The sequence below is a fragment of the Gopherus evgoodei genome, chromosome 9 (genome assembly GCF_007399415.2).
Source record: "Gopherus evgoodei ecotype Sinaloan lineage chromosome 9, rGopEvg1_v1.p, whole genome shotgun sequence".
NCBI lineage: Eukaryota > Metazoa > Chordata > Testudines > Testudinidae > Gopherus > Gopherus evgoodei.
Genome location: NC_044330.1, coordinates 41,807,760 through 41,828,554, shown reverse-complemented (window position 1 = coordinate 41,828,554; position 20,795 = coordinate 41,807,760). Strand labels below are relative to the sequence as shown.

The following is a 20,795-nucleotide window of genomic DNA, read 5'->3' as shown; positions in this document are numbered from 1 at the left end:
TTCTGAGCATTGGAGTGACCAGCACTCCAGCTAAAGGCTTGCGTAAGATTTGCACTTCAGGATGTTCACAGACTAAGCCACACTTTAGAGCTCTTTACACGTTAGCTTATGATATCTGCAACCCCAGGGTGTGTCATTCTTAAGGCTTGTGTCTGACCTGCTATCAATGTACAGTTAGGCAGTCTGTAGCCTTAGCCCACGTCCAGACTAACCCGCGGCATCGGCGGGTTAAAATCGATTGCTCGGGGATCGATATATCGTGTCTAGTCTGGACGCGATGTATCGATCCCCGAGCGCGCTTACATTGATTCCGGAACTCCATCAATCCGAACGGAGTTCCGGAATCGACACGGAGAGCCGCGGACATCGATGCCGCGCCGTCCAGACGAGTGAGTACCTCGATTTTAGAAATTCGACTTCAGCTACGTTATTCCCATAGCTGAAGTTGCGTATCTAAAATCGATTTTAATACCTAGTCTGGACGTGGCCTTAGAGTGCATCTTTCCTAAGACCCATGTCTAAGCTTCTACAACATATGTTCTAGGATGCCCACAATCCATACAACTTTTCCATTTTAATTCAGACCTTTTCTGCTTTATTAATTGGCTTAAATTTGCTTTGATAGCACCATTGCAATACTGCACAGATGTATGGATCAATAAACTAACCTTTGAGAAAATAATTTTGGGCCTGAAAATGTCTCAGGCAACTTTACCAAACATTTTTTAAAAATCTGAAGCATTTCCCAGGCCAAAAACCTTTAACTTGGAGTTAAGATTATAAATATTGTAACTGGGCAAGGCCAGATGGTTATAGAAAAGTAGTGGGAGATAGATATATTAGCCCCAGGTTAAGCAAATCCCTGGTACCAGGATAAGTAAATGGCAGCTACTCCAGGTCAGTTAAGACACCTGGGGCCAATTAAGAGCTTTCCAGAAGGCAGGGAGGATGCTAGGTTGATTGGGACTCCTGAAGCCAATCAGGGGCTGGCTGAAACTAGTTAAAAACCTCCCAGTTAGTCAGGTGAGCATGCATGTCAGGAGCTGTGAGAAGTTGTGGTGTTGGAGAGACTGAGCTGTACACACCATATCAGGCACAAGGAAGGAGGGCTTTAGGTATGGGTGAAGTGGAGCTTGAGAAAGTGAGGGCTGCTGTGGGGAAGTAGCCCAGGGAATTGTACATGTCCTGTTCCTAAAAGTTCAGCTACCATAGCTGATACGATTAGGGTCTCTGGGCTGGAGCCAGGAGTAGAGGGAGGGCCTGGGCTCTGCTCCTTTGCCCCCCTCCTCCTGTTTAATCACAGAGACTGGGAGACAACAGAGACTGTGCATGGGAGGATAGCTTCTCCTTAGCTCCCTTGCTGGCTTATGATGAAAATGGCTCAGTAGACTGTGACCCTTGTCTCTAGAGAGAGAAGGGTTAAGTGGAGGGTCACAGTGAGCCTCTGAGGCTAGTGAAATCCATCAGGAAATGCAGGACCCATGGAGACAAGGACAGAGTTTTGTCACTATATCAGTTAGTTGGGGGGGTAAACAAGAAGTAAAAGAATACTATTGTCCTCATAAAATCTGTTAGCCAGGAAATTGCACAGGTAAGGTAACACAAACAACCATAATTTTACTCCTGTATCATAATCCAACTGACAGATACCACAAAAGCAGGAGAAAATCTGTCTATAAGCAGCACTCATCTTCATCAGTCAGTAATATTGAAACTGAGACATTCATCTAACTGGGCAACTTTACTCTTGTTGATGAATGGTTTTCAGCTTGTAGTCCACAGACTCCTGAGGGTCTGCAGACTATGTTTCAGGGGTCTGTGAAAGGTTGTCATTAACGTAGAACAGTAGTTTTCAACATGTGGTCTGTGAACACCATGCCTGATATTTCCAAAGGGGTCTGCACCTCCATTCAAAATTTTGTAGGGTTTTGCAAATGAAAAAGGTTGAAAGCCACATTGATGGACAATTGTGTACAAATTTAGCTTTTAAATAAAATAAACATGTCTTCACATTGCAGCAAAATATTCTTGCCTTCTTCAAGATCCTATGCAGGCATCAGAAAAACATAGGTTTTTATGTCTTCAACAAAAATTGACTTCATTTGGGTAATCATTCAGGACAATTTCACCAAAATACACATGGTTTCAGATGAAGAAGGGTTACTCTGTAAGATTTAGAAAAGATATGTAGCAACCACATCTAGGGATATGAATCTGTTAAGGGCAGGACCTAAACTAGATAAGTTATATGCCAGGAATGTGGGATGACAGGGATCATACATACATGCAGTATCACAGATACATGTATACAGCAGCAGAGATTATCAGCTCAACACTGAGGAAACTACTTTGGCAAGGCAGACTTTAGACTTAAACTAGGTTTTGATAAGAATTCTGTCAGAATGTTACTCAAGGTACAGCAGGGATGCAAGGTGGAAGGTTGGTAGGTGCAAGGGGTAGAGTTAAGGTTACATGTGAGTTTCTAGGCTTTTTTAGTTCAAGTGACACTTGGAAAAAAAATTCCAATCTTTCTAATGTTTGCTTTTTGAGTAAACTGTTTTTAAAGGGCTCTTTTTTCTTTTTGAGTAACTGATAAGTATTTGCAATCTTAATTCTGGGTTAACTTATTTCCTAGGAAGAATATCTGCAGGCTAAAACTGATGGAGAGAGGCATGATCATAAACACTTCAGCAGGTTTTAGCGTATCTAGGAGTGGCAAGTGTTTGGGAAGACAGACAGACAAAATGACTAACAATATTATATTATTGCTTAGGTGAGAGCTGTTTCCAGCACATATATAAAGGAATAGTATCTTTAAATCCAGAAGAGAAAACAGATGGAATGCAAAATATCATTGTAAAATGGGAAAATTTCAAATGGACTCAAGGATAGTCTCCTGTGTCTGGAATTCCTGTGTTCATAGAGAAGAGTGAGAGTGAGAGACAGACAGATACTGATGACAGGAGTTTCCTTGAAAGGGTTATAAAAGAAAATGAGTTTTGCATCTGGAGTGGTTTACATGCCTGTATTTAGTACTTACTGCCAATCCCTACTTCAGAGAGAGCTCATAGGAAAGCAGGTTAATTTTGTTTAGAAAACTGTTTTCTCCCAGAAATGACCTGATCCTGTGTAATGGTTTGAGGACTAAATTCTTTGAAAGGAACAACTTGCGTATCTTGATGTCGGTGAAGCACCATGTGATTGCAGGGAGAGTGCTATGTTGAGTGATTACAGAGAAATGATCACTTGTGCCACATAGAGCACAAGACTCTCGCAAGCCTTTCTAATTAAGGTCCCAGCTGATAAATGTGTTCACTGCTTAACTTATCTCGTGGACATCCAGTGAATTCAACTGCTGAAGAAGGACAAGACATTAAAATGCAGTCATTTGTCTTTCTGTTCATTTATACTTGCCATTCAACATGCCAGTGATTCACTCCCACTTTGACTATCAAGGTATGCAATGTAATTTCCAGAAAAGATCGGTGTAACAGGAGCTTTAAAAAAAAAAAAGCAAAATCTCAGCTCAGATGCTGACATTATGCTTCTTGACTCATTTTAAAATATCGGGAATTTGAAAAAAAAATCTATAGTTTTCTTCAAAAGTAAAGTACCCCTTCCCATCCCTCCACCCCACTAAAATAACATTTAGACTAAACAAATCAGTTAAGACTGAACAACAGGGGATTAATAATCAGGCTGCTGTTTCTCTTCTCTCCAATATATTTGTATAAAAATAAAATCATAGGGAACTGCTAACAGCCCCATTTGACAGATCGGGAGCTGAGGCACAGAGCGATTAAGTGTTTTGCCTAAGACCACCCAAAAAGTCTGTGGCAGAGCAGGGAATTGCACCCAGGCCTTTCAAGTCCCAGTTAATGCCCTAAGCACTAGGACATCCTTTATATGCTAAAGGTCAGTGTTGGCACAAGAACAAATTGATATAAACTGGTTGTGAACAAATTCAATTGGAAATTAGAAGGAGGTTTCTAACCATCAAAGGGGTGAGTTAATGGAACAGCCCCCCTATAGGAGTTGTGAGGGGAAACAACTTAATTAGTTTTAAGAAAGAGCTGGGCAAATTTATGAGTATGCCGAGGTTGCTTGTGATGCTAAGAGGCAAGGCCCAACAGCCCTGGGGCTCCCTTCTGGTTTATATTTGAAACCCTGAAGCATGGGCTTTTAGGAACTTAAGCTGGTCACCTGCAGGAGTCAGGAAGGGACTCCCCACTGCCACACATATACCCCAAATGTATTCTGTTTTTATTTGTTTTAATCTCCTTCCTCTGAAGCATAAGGAATGGCCACAGCTGAAGATAAGACTTTGGAGAGGGCACCGAGCATTCTCTGTCTCAAATGCCTGGCTGGCTGGTTCTTGCACATGTGCTCAGGGTCCAACTGATCACCATATGTGGAGTCAGAAAGGAGTTTTCCCCCAGGTCATATTGGCAAGTGGCCTTGCCTTTTTTTTTTTTTTTTTTTTTTTAACCATCCTCTGCTGCGTGTGAGTGACTTGCCCAGATTAACTGGATGTTTCTCACTTAATCATTTTTCTGCCCGGCACTGGTGTACATTGGTCCCTCCTATTCTCTGCCTGTGGCACATAATAGTCTAATCTCCTGTGGGCTGTAACACTATGGTTTAATTTCCAATATTGGGCTTAATGTGTGGGTGCTGTGGGAGGCCTGTGAGATGCAGGAGGTCAGACTTGATGATCTGCTGTTCTTTCTGGCCTTAAACTCTGTAGCTCTTGTGCAGCACCCACTAAAGTCAACGAGATCTATGGACACCAGAGGAGGGAATTAGGCCTCTAAGCAGCATTAATAAAGGGAAGAATGACATCTCTTGACATTTGCATAGTGTGAAACCATCTACATCTATTTTTAATCAATGAAATACCACTGTCTCCCCCCACAGAAAAACAGCAAAAAGTATTTAAAAGGTTCATATAAAATCTTGCGAAACCCTAGGCAGCAGTTCATTGTGGGCTCTCTGAGGTAAATCTGATACAAAAGATACCCTGAGCAGAATGTTGAGGTGATTCAGTGCAGGGCCACCTGGGGGGGGGCAAGTGGGGCTATTTGCCCCAGGGCCTGAAAGGGCCCCCATGTATAGTATTCTATAATATTGCAACTTTTTTTATGGAAGGGGCCCAGAAATTGCTTTGCCCCAGGCCCCCTGAATCCTCTGGGGAGCCCTGCTTCAGTGAGCAGTTGTCTGCTGCTGTTGCCTTGTGAAACAAAGTGCTTTGTGATTCTTTTGGAAGCTGCTAGCTCTTGTAATAGATGATAACATACTTTATGCTGTTTTGAGGGAGCCAAGCCCCCTTTTTTTCCCCACCTCACACACTGTAGTTACGGTGAGCATCCTGTTGCTGTAGCAGAGGGCAGTTGCTAATACTCTCAAAAACAATGTGACAGGATTGCAGCTGTGTCCCTTCAGCAGGTATATTCTTACCTGCATGTTGACTTTGTCCTCCTTATTTGACTCGCTATCCCTGACATGGTTGCATAAGCACAGACAGGATTTACTCCCAAATAGTTAAAATTTTATGCCTTTGACTTGTTTTCTCTAATACAGAAATAAAAATTAAATGCAAAAAGGAAGCACTTCAAATGGTAATTACAAATGAATTTGCATATAAAGTCATATTACCAGTCATGTTTTATATTCTCTATGGTAACAGTAAAATCGGGTGATTTCAGGCTACTGACAAAGTCATTGTTGAAAATTAAATATCTCATACTGAAAAAGGGAACAGCTCAGGAATGTGGGTCCAATAGTTACTTAGCAGGGGCCCTGTATAAACTGTGCCAAAACTCCATGAGACGCTGCATATTGAACATCCAAATCCAACATGGTTTTTGAAGTAAATTTCCACACAATTATGTGGGGATTGAGTAGGAACCTGTCAGTTTGGGGCCTGATTCACCAAGGTCCTTAAGCAGGAGTCTGACTTTAATCTACAGTGCTATCAGACACTTAAAGTTAGGCTCCAGTTTAAGTACCTTGCTGAACTGGAGCCTTAGTAAGCTATTTAGGAAGTGTATTTGTTCATTTGGGAGCTTTCTCACAGTTTCACTCTAACTGAAAAATTAGATCTTAGCATGATTGCCCTACTAAATGTTTATTGCTGCCTCTGACCATGGTGCAAGATTAATAAAGAGAGAGAAATGTTTCTCCATGATCCCATAAATTATTTAGTACAAATCTGTTTTAGTTTAACAACCTATTTTTCTTTAATACACAGTTTTTGCAAAATACTTCTGTGCCCTATAAGTTTTAAAAGAATGCATAAAACAAAGGCTGATTCCTTTAGAAAAAGACAGTGTTACTTGTGCTGTGTGCAAGTAAAATATTTTTTAAGTAGCTTGAGCAATAAAAAAACAAATTTACAAAGTTTATTATAGATTGTGCCATCTGGATAAATTGAATTTGATGTTTTCCAATAGATAACATCTGTGTATTAGGCAATGCAACCTGGTGTGTTATCCACAATTAGTGCTTATAAAACAAACACAGTTTGTCCTTGTGCACAGCTTCCACATATATATTTTTAGGTTTGATGATGCTGCCACTTGGAAATGACTTTTAAATGAGATTTTTTTTTAAAAAAAGAGAACCTGTTAGAAATAACATAAGGGTGGGGGAAATATCCAAGAACTTCAGAGTTTTTAAAAGTGACAAATGCCATCACGAAGCTGCATGTTGATTATTACAGTATGGTAATTAGATAACAAAAATGTTGGTTAGGATACAGTCCCCACATACAGCTAAACACCGAATGCAACGCTAGAGGTTAGGGTGTTTCTCCTCTAGGTGTCAGAGTCAGACTGAAAGGTGTCATACTGAAAGGTGAACTGTCAGGCTGGAGGGAGGTTACTAGTGGAGTTCCTCAAGGATTGGTTTTGGGACCAATCTTATTTAATCTTTTTATTACTGAGCTTGGCACAAAAAATGGGAATGTGCTAATAAAGTTTGTGGATAACACAAAGCTGGGAGGTATTGCTAACACAGAGAAGGACGGCGATATCATACAAGAAGATCTGGATGTCCTTGTAAACTGGAGTAATAGTAATAGGATGAAATTTAATAGTGAAAAGTGCAAGGTCATGCATTTAGGGATTAATAACAAGAATTTTGGTTATAAATTTGGGACACATCTGTTGGAAATAACCGAGGAGGAGAAAGACCATAGAGTATTGGTTGATCACATGATGACTATGAGCCGCCAATGTGATAAGGCCATTAAAAAAGCTAATGCAGTTTTAGGATGCATCAGGGGAGGTATTTCCAGTAAAGAGAAGGCGGTGTTAGTACCGTTATACAAGGCACTGGTGAGACCTCATATGGAATACTGTGTGCAGTTCTGGTCTCCCATGTTTAAGAAGGATGAATTCAAACTGGAACAGGTTCAGAGAAGGGCTACTAGGATGATCCGTGGAATGGAAAATCTGTCTTAGGAGACTGAAAGAGGTTGGCTTGTTTAGCCTAACCAAAAGAAGGCTGAGGGGAGATATAATTGCTGTTTATAACTATATCAGAGGGATAAATATCAGGGAGGGGGAGGAATTATTTAAGCTTAGTACCAGTGTGGACAAAAGAACAAATGGATATAAACTGGACACTAGGAAGTTTAGACTTGAAATTAGACGAAGGTGTCTAACCATTAGAGGAGTGAAGTTCTGGAACAGCTTTCCAAGGGGAGTAGTTTGGGGGAAAAAGACATATCTGGCTTCAAGACTAAGCTTGATAAGTTTATGGAGGGGATGGTGTGATGGGATAGCCTAATTTTGGCAATTAATTGATCTTTGATTATTAGCAGGTAAATAGGCCCAATGGTCTGTGATGAGATGTTAGATGGGGTGGGATTTGAGTTACTACAGAGAATTCTTTCCTGGGTATGTGTCTGCCCACATGCTCAGGGTTTAACTGATCGCCATATTTGGGGTCGGGAAGGAATTTTCCTCCAGGGAAGATTGGCAGAGACCCTGGAGGTTTTTCACCTTCCTTTGCAGCATGGGGCACGGGTCACTTGCTGGAGGATTCTCTGCACCTTGAGGTCTTTAAACCATGATTTGAGGACTTCAAAATAACTCAGACATAGGTTAGGGATTTGTTACAGGAGTGGGTGGGTGAGATTCTGTGGCCTGCATTGTGCAGGAGGTTAGACTAGATGACCATAATGGTCCCTTCTGACCTTAAGACTTAAGTGTTTGAGAGTAGCAGCCATGTTAGTCTATATCAGCAAAAAGAACAGGAGTACTTGTGGCACCTTAGATTAACAAATTTGAGCATAAGCTTTCATGGGCTACAGCCCACTTCATCAGATGCATAGAATGGAACATACAGAAAGAAGATATTTATACATACAGAGAACATGAAAAGGTAGAAGTACCATACTAACTGTAAGAAGCTAAGTAATTAAGAGAAGCTATTATCAGCAGGGGAGAAACTTTAGAAGTGGTAATCAAAATGGCCCATTTCAGACAGTAGACGCGAAGATGTGAGGATACTTTAACATGGCGACATAGATTCAATTAGTGTAATGACCGAGCCATTCTCAGTCTCTGTTCAAACCTAAGTTAATGGTATCTAGTTTGCATATTAATTCAAGTTCAGCAGCTTCTTGTTGGAGTCTCTTTTTGAAGTTTTTCTGTTGCAAAATTGCCACCTTAATGTCTGTCACTGAGTGATTAGAGAGGTTGAAGTGTTCTCCTGCTGGTTTTTGAATGTTATGATTCCTGATGTCAGATTTGTGTCCGTTTATTCTTTTGAGTAGAGACTGTCTGGTTTGGCCAATGTACATGGTAGAGGGGCATTGCTGTCACATGATGACATATATCACATTGGTAGATGTGCAGGTGAACGAGCCCTTGATGGCGTGGCTGATGTGATTAGGTCCTGTGATGATGTCACTTGAATAGATATGTGGACAGAGTTGGCAGTGGGGTTTGTTGCAAGGATAGATTCCTGGGTTAGTGTTTTTGTTGTATGGTGTGTGGTTGCTGGTGAGTATTTGTTTCAGGTTGGGGGGCTGTCTGTAAGCGAAGACAGGTCTGTCTGTCTCTGTTTATAAAGCGACTGATTGACCTCAGTCATGAGCATCCCTTCTCTCTCTCTGCAATCATTAGGGTACTTATGGTAACAGCTATCAAAGATGTATTGTATAATACTGAGGGTATGTCTATACGACAAGTGCTACAGCTATGCCACTGTAGTGTAGATAGTTGATACAGTGATGAAAGAGGGCTTTCTGTTGGTATAGTATAGCCACTTGGTCACTATGTCAGTGGGAAAATTCTTCTATCAACCTACTTGCAGCTATTGTGGGGATCAGTTCCACTTAATTGCATCACAGCTGGACACATCACTTTTCTTATTTACTTTAGGTGTAGATGGGGCCTAAGGGTTTTACCATGGGACTTCAAGAGTATTACAGTGATATAGGGTGACTGTGTTTCCCCATGCTGAATACGGGACACCTGGTAAAATTACTCCCGAGTCCAGCGGCAGTCAGTCATAGAAATGTTCAAATTAACATCAAGTTGACTGAGCCCCTGTTAGAAACAAATACTACATTGTTGGATTCTTTTTATTTACCCACTTATCTTTAGGGTTCACACAGGGAGGGGTAACACACCCCCCTGCCCCTCACTCATATACATGGGACGGGTGACACACACACATACTCTCAGACACCTCCCTGCTTGATGCTCTCACCTCCTGAGGTGACACTGGGGAGGGGTCAGGGGGGAGACATGCAGGGTCATATGCCCCCCCTCCAGATTTCTGCCAGGGTTCACACCAGAATGTGGCCAGCAGCAGCCTTTCCTCACTCTGCAGAAGGAAAAGGATGGGAGCTGCTTCCAGCTGCAGGGGAGGAGGATGGGGTGTGGGGAAAGGGATGACTTGGCCTATGTCTTTGCAGAGTTCATCTCTTCCCTGCACTCCCCTGACCCACCCCCCACTGCTCTCATGTGGTTGGAAGCAGCTTGTCCCTTCCTGCACACACAGTGTCAGGCCATGGCTACACTGGAGAGTTGCAGCGCTGGTGATGGGGTTACAGCGCTACAACTCACTCTGTGTCCACACTTGCAAAGCACAGCCAGCGCTGCAACTCCCTGGCTGCAGCGCTGGCTGTACACCTGGTCTGCCTCTGGTGTAGCGATTCCAGCGCTGGTGATGCAGCGCTGGTCATCAAGTGTGGACACCAACAGCGCTTTTATTGGCCTCCAGGGTATTAGGAGGTATCCCAGCATACCTTTTCAGCCACTCTGCTCATCGTTTCAGACTCCACTGCCGTGGGCTCAGGTGACCCGCCCTTTAAATGCCCCGGGAATTTTAAAAATCCCCTTCCTGTTTGCTCAGCCAGGTGTGGAGTGCAATCAATCAATCAATCAGTGACCATGCCTCCACGCCCCAAACGAGCCCCAGCATGGAACACTTCCGAGCTGCAGGACATCATCAGTATTTAGGGTGAGAAAGCTGTGCAATCACAGCTGCGCCCCAGCCGTAGAAATTATGATACCTATGGGCAGATATCACAGTCCTTGCTGATAAGGGGCCATGAACGGGACGCGTTGCAGTGCAGGGTAAAAATAAAGGAGCTGCGTAGTGCCTATTGCAAAGCCCGTGAGGGAAATCGCCACTCAGGAGCTGCCCCCATGACCTGCCATTTTTACAAGGAGCTGGAAACCATACTTGAGTGTGACCCCACTGCCAATCCGAGGATCACGATGGAGAGTTCAGAGCAGGGAGAAATGGGGGAGGGTGTAGAAGAAGCCGAGAGTGAGGCTACTGGGGTGGAGGGAGACACCACGGAGTCCCAGGAGCCATGCAGCCAGGAGCTCTTCTCAAGCCAGGAGAAAGCTAGCCAGTCGCAGCAGCTGGAACTTGTTGGTGAAGAAGAAGCAGAGGAGCGTGTTCCCAGTAAGCAGATTTTATTTTTAGGATGGAAATATTTTGGGAGAGGAGGGTGGGGGTTATGGCTGCCTGCATGCATGCCTAAATGTGGAATAGCCCATTGATTTGGTCTATCAGGTCTCTGTAATCGGCCTCGGTAATCTCTTGAAAAGTTGCAGCCAGAGCGTGGGCAATGCGCTTGGGCAAGTTTATAGGGAGAGCCACTGTGGTCCTTGTCCTGGTCAGGCTAACTCGTCCGCACCACTGTGCTGCGAGGGGTGGGGGAACCATTGCTGCACACAGGCTGCATAGGGACTAGGGCGGAATCCTCATTGCTGTAGAAGACCCTCCCTCTCTTGCCAGGTAACACGCAGCAGTGATATATCTGGCAGTAGAAAATCCTGTTGAGAATGTAGGGATAGTGTTCAGTGCAGGTCCCTGCTCTCTGCTTTCCCCAGTGCAGGTCCCAAAGTACCTGCTCTCTGCTTTCCCCAGTGCACAGAAACCCCAGTGAGCCCTCAGGCAGTTCCCCTTCCCAGGTGAAGTCGCCGCAGAAACACTCACCCCATTGCTCGCCATGCCTTCGCTGCCGTGGCCTCTTTGTGCTATGTTAGGTATGTGGGAATGATGCTACAAAAAGTCTACAAACTCCTTCACTGTGTGATAATAAACAATGTAGCCTCTGTGTATTAAATGTTTCTATTTATGTTTTTTTAAGTGACCTTGAATAATGCAGCACTATCACCGCCTGCCCGACGGTTACAGAACTTGAGGAAAAATCCTAGAAAATCAAAAGATTTGATCAAAGCAGTTATGAATCAGTACGCCAGAGAGAGTAAGAAGATGCAGGAATGGAGAGAGAAAATGCATGAGTGGAGGCGCAAACAAAGCAGGAGAAAGGAATTGGCTACCAAGAAAAGCACGAAGCAGCTGATAAGCCTCCTGGCTCGCCAAACTGACTCTGCAGTCTCTCGTAGCCATGCAGGCAGATCAGCACCATGGTAACCCCCACCCCTCCCAAAGCTCTCTCTCTTGTTCCCCAGTATTTGTACAAAACACTTTTCTCCATCAGCCTGTTTCTTACCACCCCCAGCTGCCCCCAACACCTGTACGATCACCTACCAGCCCTGATAACTACAACCCTTACCCTATGCACTCAACCCCCATCACAATGCAGCATATTAATCCTGAAGTGCAGCAAGCATTGAACAGCAATCCAAGCAGGACATATTCAAACCTCTGAATGTACAGTCCACCACCCTACCCCCCTGCCCTTTTATGTACTGTATTTTGAATAAATGATTTCTTGGCTTATAAAACATTTTTTATTGAAGAAAGTGATAAATACTGTACCCCAAGGGAAAAACGGGCACAGCAAAGGCACCAAACATTACTGTTGGCTTTCAGCCTCAAATTGCTCCCTTAAGGCATCCCTAATCCTTGAAGCCCTTTGCTGGGCCTCTCTAGTAGCCCTGCTCTCTGGCTGTGCAAATTCAGCCTCTAGGCTTCGAACCTCAGAGGCCCATTCCTCACTGAATCTTTCACCCTTCCCTTCACAAATATTATGGAGGGTACAGCATGCGGATATAACAGCGGAGATGCTGCTTTCCCCCAAATCTAGCTTCCCATAGAGACACCTCCAGCGCACCTTTAAACGGCCAAAAACACACTCCACAGTCATTCTGCACCGGCTCAGCCTGTAGTTGAACCAGTCCTTGCTCCTGTCAAGCTTCCCTGTATACTGTTTCATGAGCCATGGCATTAAGAGGTAAGCAGGGTCTCCAAGGATCACAATGGGCATTTCGACGTCCCCTACTGTGATCTTGCGGTCTGGGAAAAAAGTCCCAGCCATCAGCTTCCTGAACAGGGCACTGTTCCGAAAGATGCGTGCATCATGCACCTTTCCAGGCCATCCTGAGTAAATGTCAGTGAAACGCCCACGGTGATCCACAAGCGCTTGGAGAACCACAGAGAAATACCCCTTGCGATTAATGTACTCTGAGGCCAGGTGGGGTGGTGCCAGAATAGGAATATGCGTCCCATCGCCCCTCCACAGTTAGGGAAACCCATTTGTGCAAAGCCATCCACAATGTCCTGCACGTTCCCCAGAGTCACAGTTCTTCTTAGCAGAGTGCGATTAATGGCCGTGCAAACTTGCATCAACACTATTCCTACGGTCGACTTCCCGACTCCAAACTGGTTCGCCACCGATCAGTAGCTGTCTGGAGTTGCCAGCTTCCAGATTGCAATAGCCACCCGCTTCTCCACTGGCAGGGCAGCTCTCAATCTCGTGTCCTGTGCCGCAGGATAGGGGCGAGCTCAGCACACAGTCCCATGAAAGTGGCTTTTCTCATCCGAAAGTTCTGCAACCACTGCTACTCATCCCAGGGTTGCAGGACGATGTGATCCCACCACTCAGTGCTCGTTTCCCGAGCCCAAAGGCGGCGTTCCACGGTGCTGAGCATGTCCGTTACTGCCTGTCATAAACAGATAGCTAAGGGTTAACGTCTGTTTCACCTGGAAAGAAGTAATCTGAACCACCTGACCAGAGGACCAATCAGGAAACAGGATTTTTTTCAACTCTGGGTGGAGGGAATTGTGTGTCTAAGTTCTTTGTCTGTCTGCCTGTATGCTCTCTCAGATGAGGAGTGATTTCTATTTCCTGCTTCCTAATCTTCTGTTTCCCAGTTGTAAGTATGACACTGCCACAAGCAATTTAGTGTCTTGCGCGTCAGGTGAATCAATATCATTGTCTGAGTCCTCACTGTCACTTTGGAGCTGAAGGAATAGCTCCACTGCCAACCGTGATGTGCTGGCGACACTCGTCAGCAAAGTCCTCAGCAGCTCTGGCTCCATTTGTAACAGAAATGGCGCTGCAGACTCACAATGCCGCTAAACTGCTTGGAATGTGTAGCAAAGCACCACGGGGTGTTGGAACAGGAAGCGGAAAGACCCGCACCCTTCCGTCCCCTTCCCACAAGCCACAGCGCCAAAATGGGACGAGGTGCTCTGTGGGATAGCTGCCCACAATGCACCACTCCCAACAGTGCTGCAAATGCTGCCAATGTGGCCACACTGCAACGCTGGTAACTGTCAGTGTGGCCACACTGCAGCGCTGGCCCTACACAGCTGTACAAACACAGCTGTAACTCCCAGCGTTGCACAATTGTAAGTGTAGTCATACCCTCAAAAGGTAGCTAACTCCTCCAGTCTGCTGCTGGCCACTGACATAACCTAGCCACCTCCGGCTACAGCACGGGCAGGAAGGGATTAAGTCCTAAGGCTGCATTGTGCTCTAGGGCCCAGGAAACCTGACTGCAGGAGTTTCAGCAAACCTGGCCAGAGATGTGGTTCAGCAGGGGATGGAGCAGCCCTGTGCCCCGCTGGAGGCAGGACCCAGGGCGGGGGGAAGGGTGAAGAAGGTGCTAAGCTCTGGCCCAGGGGCTGCTGTGGATCCTGCAGATTTGTGGGGTGAAGAGGCTGGAAATTGCTTCTCTTCCGTCCTTCCCCCTGCAGTCACTCCAGAGCTTAGCTGAGGGACGGAGAGGTTTCCCCATACCAGCGCTGTGTGGAGCTTTGGCACATGCAGGGCTCAGCTCCTCTTGGTCAGCGCCCTCGGTTGGAGGGTCTTGGGCTTTGCCAGGGCACTGGCCCAGATAGAGGTAGTGGGAGAAGGAAGGAACCTGCTGGCCAGGCTGTTGGTTAGCTCAGTGCTTCAACTGGGGGCTGGTTCTCCACATAGTGCTGGATACAGGATGTGCCCTGCTGGGGGGAGGATATGGAGGAGCAGTGGGGTGGGTGGGGGAAGAGGCAAAGTAGATAGATGACAGCGAGAGGGGAAGCATGTAAAAAGGCCAGTGGGTGGGCAGCAGAGGCAACATGGAACTGGCCACCGCCTGGGTCCTGCCCGCATTCACCACCCACCGCAGCTTGCAGCCAGAAAGGGGATGGGGGGCAGGCCCTGCTGGTCAAGAGCTGTGCTGATGGACCAGCAGGGGGAGTGGCTGGCCCTGTGCGCTGGATCTTCACCCCGCCACCAGCCTTACACACTCACCGCCATCATTGCCACTGGACACCCCCCCTCCCCACTCACCGCAGGTGGCTGGTGAGCAAGGATCCGGCCAGCAGCAGGACTCACTAGTACTGTGTGGGTGAGACAGAAAATATGGGGCAATTTGCCTGTTTTTAGGAAAAAGTCAGGACATCTGCAAGGAGGGCTTAAACATGGGATGTCTATTTTTTAAAATGGGACGTCTGGTCACCCTACAGTGATATGAATCTGTACCTATTTTCTGGAGATAGCACTACTAACATTTTACCTTCATTGTGAATTTCTATGATGTGTCCATGGAAGGAAATTCATGCAATCATCTCAAACTCATGCCTATAAAATCTTATATCACAACACATCACCATGAATATGTACACACACCAGCAGGAAGGGAAGATTTTGAGCTTTCCACTGGGACACAGAATACTTGCTTCTTGTCGTTTCTGAAATGCCAGATGTGAAACATAAGATAGTGTTAAAGCTATTTAAAATAACAATGAGACCTTTCTAAGACATTCATCTCCCTCTAGTGCCTGTAAAGTTGTACTCAGCATGAGCAGTATATCTAGGGGAGAGATTTCATTAATAGCATCAATTAAAAAAAACACCACATCAAAAACAAAACACACCTTTCTGTACACTGTGTGTTGATACCGTACAAAGGTATTCTGACTCTGAAGTCAATGGAGTAAGATGTTGCTGATCAGGAGCAAGGGTATCTGAATCTGGCCTATAGTTAATTTAACGGAATAGCTTTCTCATCGCTACCTCATCATTATATGTCATCTGCAGGAGCATCCTCGGGTGCCATTGACTTATTACCCACTCCTAGTGCAGCAACTAACTGGACAGCTGGGCTTCTGATAGACAACAATGACATGATTTTTAAATTTGATGGAAAACAAGGAGCCAAAATTCCTGATGGAATAGTACCAAAGAATTTAACCGATCAATTCACTATCACTATGTGGATGAAACATGGACCTAGTCCAGGACTGAGAGCTGAAAAAGAAACCATTCTTTGCAACTCTGACAAGACAGGTGAGTCTATTTATTTTAAATCTTTTTGGCAGAGCTCACGGTGGCATGGGTGGAGTTTTTCTTCCTGTCAGTTAATATATTTTGAAAGGAAGCCGTAAATCTTGAGTATTGTGTCTCTGAAAGTTTTACACTTTCCTTAGTTGGGTGGTAACTGAGCTCAGTGAAAGTTTCGACCATACTTTTGCATTTCTCAAAACTCATCTAAGGATTTTTGGAGAGCGTTTGACAAAATGGGGAGAATTCGTTTTAAATTTTCATTATTTAGATTTGGGAAATTAGTGGTGTTAATTGAAATCAGATTAAATATTAATTGGAAAACTGCTGACCTAATTAATCCATAAACTAAATGGATAGGACCTAATCCTTGAAGGTGCTAAGCACCTGCAGTTTTCACTAAACTCACGAGGAGTACAATTCTGAAATAAAGTACAATGTTATGTCTGTTGGTTTGGTTTGAAGTGTATATTGCTTATACATTCAGAATTTGTATTTGAAGCAAATTCAGCTAGACAAAGCAAATACAACACTGCAGTGGTTTAAGCCTCTTTATTTGTTATATATTTTTAGAAATGAATCGACACCATTATGCACTTTATGTGCACAACTGTCGTCTGGTGTTTCTGCTGCGAAAAGATTTTGACCAGGCTGATACATTTCGCCCGGCAGAGTTCCACTGGAAGCTGGATCAGGTATTTGGGCTCGTTTTTATTATCTGTATGTAACCTGCACTTACAAGGAATGGTTCTCTGTCCCCCTCTAAAGGAAGAACCACATAGAGGTTGAAGAGTTTGCTGCAGGCTTTGAGCTCAGTCGGTGTGGTAGAGGCTTGTAATTTTAGATCCAGAGGTCCTGGGTTTGATCCCCATTGCTGACAACCAAACAGGGGCAACACATTACGTATAGTTCCTAAAGAAGTCCTCCATTCACCATCAGAAGCCTGTTTTTATTTGCACAACAGAACTGATTTAGACCTTTCCAATAAGCACTTTGCTGATGTGGAGACAAGTACTTGATGGTGCATGTTGACTTGTCTTTCCTACTCTGTAGACTCCTGTATTCAGTTGCTGTTATATTTAATTTCACTTGATTATGAAGAACACTTTGTGGAGAAAATATTAAGTAGCCAAAGGTTGCCTTCCAGAGAATTATTAATTCTAGTCAGATAAGGATGATGCAAACACACATTTTTACAAACTAATATTTGCTTAAACTGAGTTTTTGTAACACATTTTTGAGCACAAAATGTAAAGTTCCCATACTAATTGTGTTAATTGTTTGATCCCTTACTCTCCTGTTAAAATGGACCAGAAGATTGCCCTGAATCCTGATTGTCAAATATATGTAACAGGAACCCATTTAATGGACATAGCACTTATTTTTTCACTTCTGGTATCCAGATAAGGGTTAGTTTTGGAATACTTGAAATGAAGAAGCCTTAACATGTCTCAAAGGATGAATTTACACTAATGAATGGTGAACCTTAAAGGTCTTGTAAAAATAATTTGGTTTGATACTATTGTGTTGAATGCTATAGAAATATTTATAAGTCAATGTCATGAAACTGAATTGCTATAGTAAAAATTTTGATAAGCATTCAAGATTTTAGAGATATTTATTGAAAACTTGTGTACAGTACCATTTTGAGCTGGAAAGCTGAATTAAAATCACCTTGTGTGCTGCTTTGTTTTCTTGTTTTGAAGCAGATTTTTTTTGTCTTTTGAAGAGGGAGGAACAGTATCTTTGAATAAGTAAACTAGCATGCGATTCCAGTAACCTAGCCATGACAAAGCACTGGAAAATGTGCAGTGGGGGATAATACTCCATTGATAGGGAGATGTCTAATAGTCTGACAGAAAACTTTTTCATCTCTACTACAGTCTGATTTTTATTTTAGTTTTTTGCTTCACCCACTTTCTCTCTGTCATTTCCATGCTTTTTTCAGATATGAGGCTAAAAATTAGACACACTTGGAAATACAGAAATGGCAACAACTTTACAATTATATTTTCCCTCTTCCATTCAAAAGTAATGTATGTCTTTAACTGGACTCTGAATTATTTTCTTTTTTTCATATCCGGTCATACTTTTGCTTGTGATTAACATAGATGATTAGCAGGCAACATATGTTTTCCAGGTTCGTATTTTGATGCTAACATTTCCTCCCTCTACCTAGGGCAGAGTGCTGCTCACCTTCCAGTTGCTTTGGTACACCTTTCCTTTTAGATTTTGGGGATGATGTGCTACTGTTTCAGAACAATACGTGGAGCCAAATCAGAGTGTCAAAACTGGATAAATACAACTGCTATCCAGTGTCCAACAAGGGTTGAATAAGGGCCTGAGGCTGTGAGTCAATGGAGCTATTACAGTTTACACGAGCAAATTGGCCTCACATCTTTAACTGAAGTTTAAACATCATCCCAGCTATTTAGCTACAGTTCTTTAACGTGTATCTTGAAGATGCCGGAGGATTTCATCTAGAGACAATTGAAAGAGCCCTTAGGGACAGTTTGAGAGTAACATGGCCATGCTGTGAGTTATGTCTCTGGAGAGAGCTGAAGAGCTTCACTCAGTTGAAGGATCTCTGCTGGAGCAGATACCATTAGAAGGGAATCCAAACCAGTAATTGGCATATTATCTTTCCATATTTAGTACTCAGTGAAATACTATCAGCCTGAATGTCAGTAGAGAACCATTTTTATACTTAAAATATGCCCTCCATATTATCATATAGTATCAGGCATTGACCAACGTTGAAGATGGACTGAAAATTTGTGTGTAGGGGATGGAGGCCCTATTACTTAAAAATCATTCAATGTCAGAGACTTATTAGATCAACTAGTTCATTTTTCTTTTCTCTGCTAGTGTAGGATGATACCCACAATATATTTTCTAGTGATCTTACCCTGTTTCAGCAGGGAAGTGTAAAGTATACAGAACGTTTGTTATGGTTAGGGCGACTAAGTTTCTGTGACCCTTAGTTACTATAGTCCCAGTCGTACTGCAGGAGGCTTTGGCAACTAGGAAAGGTCACTTCTCGTATAAGCGCACTCCCTGTTGCTATTCCCTCTGGCCTTCCAGCACAATCTGCAAATTCTTACTGAACCCAAGCGCATTGAAACTCTGGGAAAGCGCTTCAAAGACAATTTCAATGGAATGTAGGTGCCTAATATACTGAGGTGAAAATCCCACTAGGTGCCTTTCTGCTTTTTTTTTTTTAAGACACCTGAATACTTTGAAAATCTGGCCCTCTGAGCTCAGTTAGGTCAGGATCTAGTATGTGACCTTTCAGTCTTTGAAATGAATAGTTTAAGTGCTAGCGTGATCGAACCTGGGCTGTTTTGGATTATTAACCAGATTCTCACAACCTGGAACTCACTGTAATGTGGAAAGCTGCAGACTTCATGGCTTGTACACAGTTCAGGAAGAAAAAACAGAGGTTGATACAGTAGGCCCAGCACAGAGCATCTGTTAATTGAAAGTAAACGGTGGGAGGATACTTTATTGGGCATAAGGTACTGCATGACCGTGACAACAATTTGGTGCTTGTTTGAGCTGAGAGGAGTCCAGCGACCTCAGGTGCAAGAGGCGCACGGATTATTTTTCACTAGTGTTGTCTAGCAATAGGATTCATTATACCAGATTCTAAATGTTCCCTATTTAGCCCACAAGATGGTTGATGTTCTGAAGCAAAGATCACAGAAGGAAGCTCGTTTTCATCTTGAATATAATTTCTTGTACTCCATTTATATCTATAGCAGGAAGACATAACTGAGTCCCAAACTCCATCCTCAGGTAAAGGCACAGCACAGGTAGCCATGTCAGACATTGCATAGCTACTAATCTTGTAATGTTTCCTCCTTTTGGAATATGATGCAGCTGGCACAGTTATAACACACAGGGAGCTTTGGAAACCTCCACACAGTAGCAGCTGCAAAGTTAGCTGTGGGCAGGTTAGGCTGCTAAATCTGCTCATAGGTTGATGGGGTTCTTTTCAGTATGGTATGTATGTATCCTATGCCTTCCATTAAAGTTAATGGAAGAGTCACAAAGCTAATTTTTCATATGGTACTGAACATTCACCCTATACTCCTCCACTGACCTGAAAGTGTCCATAACCTTGGGCCTGTACCTGCAGAGCACATTTAACCTCTTAGCAGTATATGTGCCAAAACACTAATAGACAAGACTGTAGGACTTTAAACTAAAGGGGACCCTTGTTATTTTTAAGAAACATTAAAAAAATGAATACAGACTACCACTGATTTTTTTAATCCCCACTTTAATCATCTCTGAAATTGATTGCAGCTGTCAGTATAGTTTGCAAGTGAGCCCATTAGTAATGACCCAAAAGATAAAGTGCAGATAACTTTCAAGAAAATCAATGTGTATCTCATATGCGCACACTGTTAGCAAAGCTGCAACATTTCCTAAACAACTGAGCAACAGATGCCCAGTAGGTAGCAGCTTCGCTGTCTTCTGGCAACTCTAGTTTTTTTGTGCATAGGTGTTTCCTTCATTTCAAAATGCAAAATCAAACCAGTTATTTTTTGTTTTTGTAAATTTCCTATACAGCAGTTTGAAAGGACACTTGTCAGGCATTTTCAAGAGCTTTTTAAATCCTTTCTTTTCTCGGAGTTAATTATAGAGCCCAATTTTCAAACTTTCATATATATTATGAGCTGATTTATCACAGAGTCCATATAATGGCATCTAAATTGGCACTTAGTTGCCTAAAATGGCTAAACAGGTGTTTAAATCCGTATTTAAAATCCTAACTTTAGGCACCCAAATATAAAAA

At 43.4% G+C, this 20,795-nt stretch overlaps 1 protein-coding gene across 1 annotated transcript in view; it reads left to right on the top strand.

Annotated features, from left to right (window-relative positions):
• Positions 1-20,795, top strand: part of CLSTN2 (calsyntenin 2) — a 749,401-nt gene that overhangs the window by 628,731 nt on the left and 99,875 nt on the right. The window contains exons 7-8 of the mRNA XM_030575667.1: positions 15,749-15,997; positions 16,565-16,686. Coding sequence (XP_030431527.1) covers positions 15,749-15,997; positions 16,565-16,686 — 371 coding nt within the window. The remainder of the gene's footprint in view (positions 1-15,748; positions 15,998-16,564; positions 16,687-20,795) is intronic.